Genomic DNA, 3,247 nt, shown 5'->3' on the forward strand with positions numbered 1-3,247 from the left:
TTGCACCAGAGCCTGCATCCGTGCACAACATACAGAATTGATGGACTGTCAGCTGATGAGCGGAGGTGTCGGAGCGGAGTGATGCAGCACGTGTACGAGCCTGATAGATTGTGTTTGTCCACTGTGCCGTGCACTCTCGCGAAATAATTAGGGCGACCCTGTGCCGCATACGTGGATCTTGTTGCGGGAAACACATATATATGTGCAGTCGGACGCGTTCGCGAGGAAAACGATGCGAATCTTTTCCTAGTGCGGAGCATATTAATATAACACTAGAATTGTTGACTTACTGACTTTATAACAATAGTATATATATATCAGAAACTTGCTAATTGATGATCTGCAGTGTTGAAATATTATGGGCTATTGAGTTATTATACCGAGGAGGAATACGCGATAAACTTGGGATCATGCCTGAGTGATAGATGCACGCATAAATAAATATATTGACCGAATTGCGGAAACTGCTTTACGCTTCACGCTCTTGCTTTACTGTCATATATCGCGTGCCCGATAGCTCACGCGGACGGGGCAGCGCCCCGAGATAACCTCTCCGCCCTATAAGTGCTTTCACTGGTGACAGGTGAGGTTATGATGCCCAGGATGGATGCTCGGATGCTGGCGGAGTGACGCGGCGGATGACCGAAATTCGATATTTCTTATGTGTGAGATGTATGTGCGTGATGTAACTCTGTCACTCTTATCCATATACAAATGTTGATAAAATCTGACAACAAGAATATTTAAACTTGGAGCGAACCTCCGGGTGTTGGGGACTCGGTATCTTATGTGTATGAAGGAATCTGTGATATTTAATTGCTGGAAGCACGGTTGCGAGGAACATATATTGCTTTATCTTGTACCACTACGGTGGCTGGATGCATAGTGCTGTACATAGAGTAGAGTTAATAAGATTGAATTAGTCTTTGATACTGTGTAAGGGCGGGACATACTCCTTTATCAGGTATAGCATAGTGGAAAGAATTAGCTAGCTATCTCTATCAGTCTGATATGGAAGTTATATAAGAGAATTCATAGATTGCGGAGATAATATATTAGTCTACGGGCATAATATAAGTGATGGAAACTAACTGGACATTATTATTATTTTAATTAAAGTCAAAACGGTTATTTATTCGCATGCAGAAACAAATAATGTACAGCGACTGTGTATACGGTACCACTGCACCTGCGTACGCAGCGTGGTTTAGTGATAATTAATAATATAAGACTGATTGACAGCTGGGAATTCTTATTTCACCGTGGGGGCACATACGCTGTCACCGCGTCGGTGTGCACTGTGTTGCCTGGAAATAACATTAGAAGTATTGACTATTATTACTCATGATAAAAGGAAGTAGAGTGTGACTTGATAGTGTGACTTGACAGGGCCTCAATAGGGTAAATAATAAATAACGTTACCTGTTGATTGGTGCCGGGGTACAGTGCTGCGTTGTGGGGGCATATGTGTGGTGCTGCTTCGATGCACGCTGTATAGCCTGGGAATAACATTAAAGGATTAATTACCATCAACTTATGCCAAATGAATGGAGGATGACTTGATGATGTGACATAGTAATATCTCAATGGAGAGGGTAATAAATAAATAAATAGTGTCACTTGTTACTTAGCTGCAGGGATATAGTGCTGCGCTGCGGGGGCGCGTGTGGTGTGCTGCGCTGGTGCGCACTGTACAGCCTGAAATAATATTGAGGGCATTGATTATTTTCTATTATGATAAATGAGTATAAGGGATGACTTATTGACACGATCTAATAATATCTCACTTGAGTAGGTGATAAAGTGCCTTACCTGTTAACTGTCTGCAGGGGTACAGTGCTGCGCTGCGGGGGCGCATGTGCTTCGCTGCTACTGCGTGCGCCGTACAGCCTGAAAATAATATCAGAAGATTAGTTGATTAATTAATTACTGTCAACTCGTGTCAAATGGAGACAGGGGGTGATTCGCTGGCATGCTCTGTTGAGTAAATTTGTGTCTTCGGATGGGATGTACTACCATAGGATTGCTGAAAGTTGTCATGAATCAGATACCGTTATTAAAACTGCTCTGAATTTATGCATCGGAAAGGAGGCCGCGAACCCGAATATTAAAGACTGAAAAGTAAACCGCGGATATGATATCTTTACACTATAGGGGAAACTAGTACTCTCTTCATATCAAAGTGGGATTAGAAAACGAGTAATATATAGGGGATTATTGCACTGAAAAATAAATTCGTAGTAAAACTATACTCGCTAAGATTTGCGAGCCGGCGTGCACTCCCACCGTTTGACAGGTGGGGTTAGGGCGCCCATGTGTGGCGCCTGAATTGAGGTTATGCAAACGGAGGACCTTGGAGACGGCGCGTGCGGAACGTATTCTTGTTGTCGGATTGTCTTAGTGTATTGCAATATCGGGGTGACGCCCCTTGACCCATAAAAGCGGTCGGGTTGTTCTCCCTCGGTCTTGCCTATATGTTCTCGAAATCTGTGTTCCTTTACCTCCTTGCGTCGGGAAGCAGATCTGCGGGGGGCGAGTACAAGGTAGGCTCCAGACTCGCCCGCCCGTGGCGTCGATGGAGTTGCCGACGCCGAGACAGGTTTGGTAGTGCATTCGTTGCACATGCGACGGATATGTCATTTCGTGTAACCTCTTTATGCTGCGAATTACAGTCATGGAGCACTCAATGGTTAGAACGAGTGCGCATTGTCTGAAAGATCAGCTGCTCTTACGGGCATAAACTATATGTATACGTACATGAGGGATGAGCGAAATCTTCCGGGCGGGATTCTCATGAAACCCGAATATTGAGATAACACAGAGAGTCAACTGAGTTGAGTCGAGCATTCGCGGAGACTTACGCCCAACACGCGCGACGTATATAAGGGCGGATTCTTATTGGTTTCGTTATTCTGAACTAAAGCATTAACTAAATACACTATCTTGTTATAAAATAGAAATTTGGAAGGATAATCCACGCGTGGATGGAATGATGCGTACAATAAGGGAATAGTGTATGCTCGAGTACGGGGTGCGACCATCGAGTGCTCGGTGACTTGACGGAATGGGTATTGCCTGATAAATCACTTAAGTAAATAAATAAACAAATAGGAATAGATAGCACACATGCAGATGAGTGATTGGCAGTGCACATAAAGTCACACTTTCATAAGTTCGTATTAAAGAACGAGGATAGCACATTAGAGCGGAGCAAACTAATTGCAACTGTGGGTAACTTAGTGGTGCG

General features: G+C 43.9%; 1 protein-coding gene across 1 annotated transcript; it reads right to left on the reverse strand.

The window, feature by feature from the left end:
- Positions 1–1,107: 1,107 nt before the first annotated feature.
- Positions 1,108–2,738, reverse strand: LOC105449525. Its single transcript, XM_011688782.1, has 6 exons — positions 2,733–2,738; positions 2,502–2,659; positions 1,813–1,890; positions 1,621–1,698; positions 1,423–1,499; positions 1,108–1,307 (listed from the first exon to the last, which is right to left on the reverse strand). The coding sequence occupies exons 1-6, from the start codon at positions 2,736–2,738 to the stop codon at positions 1,258–1,260; spliced, it is 447 nt and encodes a 148-aa protein (XP_011687084.1). The 3' UTR covers positions 1,108–1,257.
- Between the last annotated feature and the right edge of the window lie 509 nt (positions 2,739–3,247).

The sequence above is a fragment of the Wasmannia auropunctata genome, unplaced genomic scaffold (genome assembly GCF_000956235.1).
Source record: "Wasmannia auropunctata unplaced genomic scaffold, wasmannia.A_1.0 LD336076.1, whole genome shotgun sequence".
Taxonomy (NCBI): domain Eukaryota; kingdom Metazoa; phylum Arthropoda; class Insecta; order Hymenoptera; family Formicidae; genus Wasmannia; species Wasmannia auropunctata.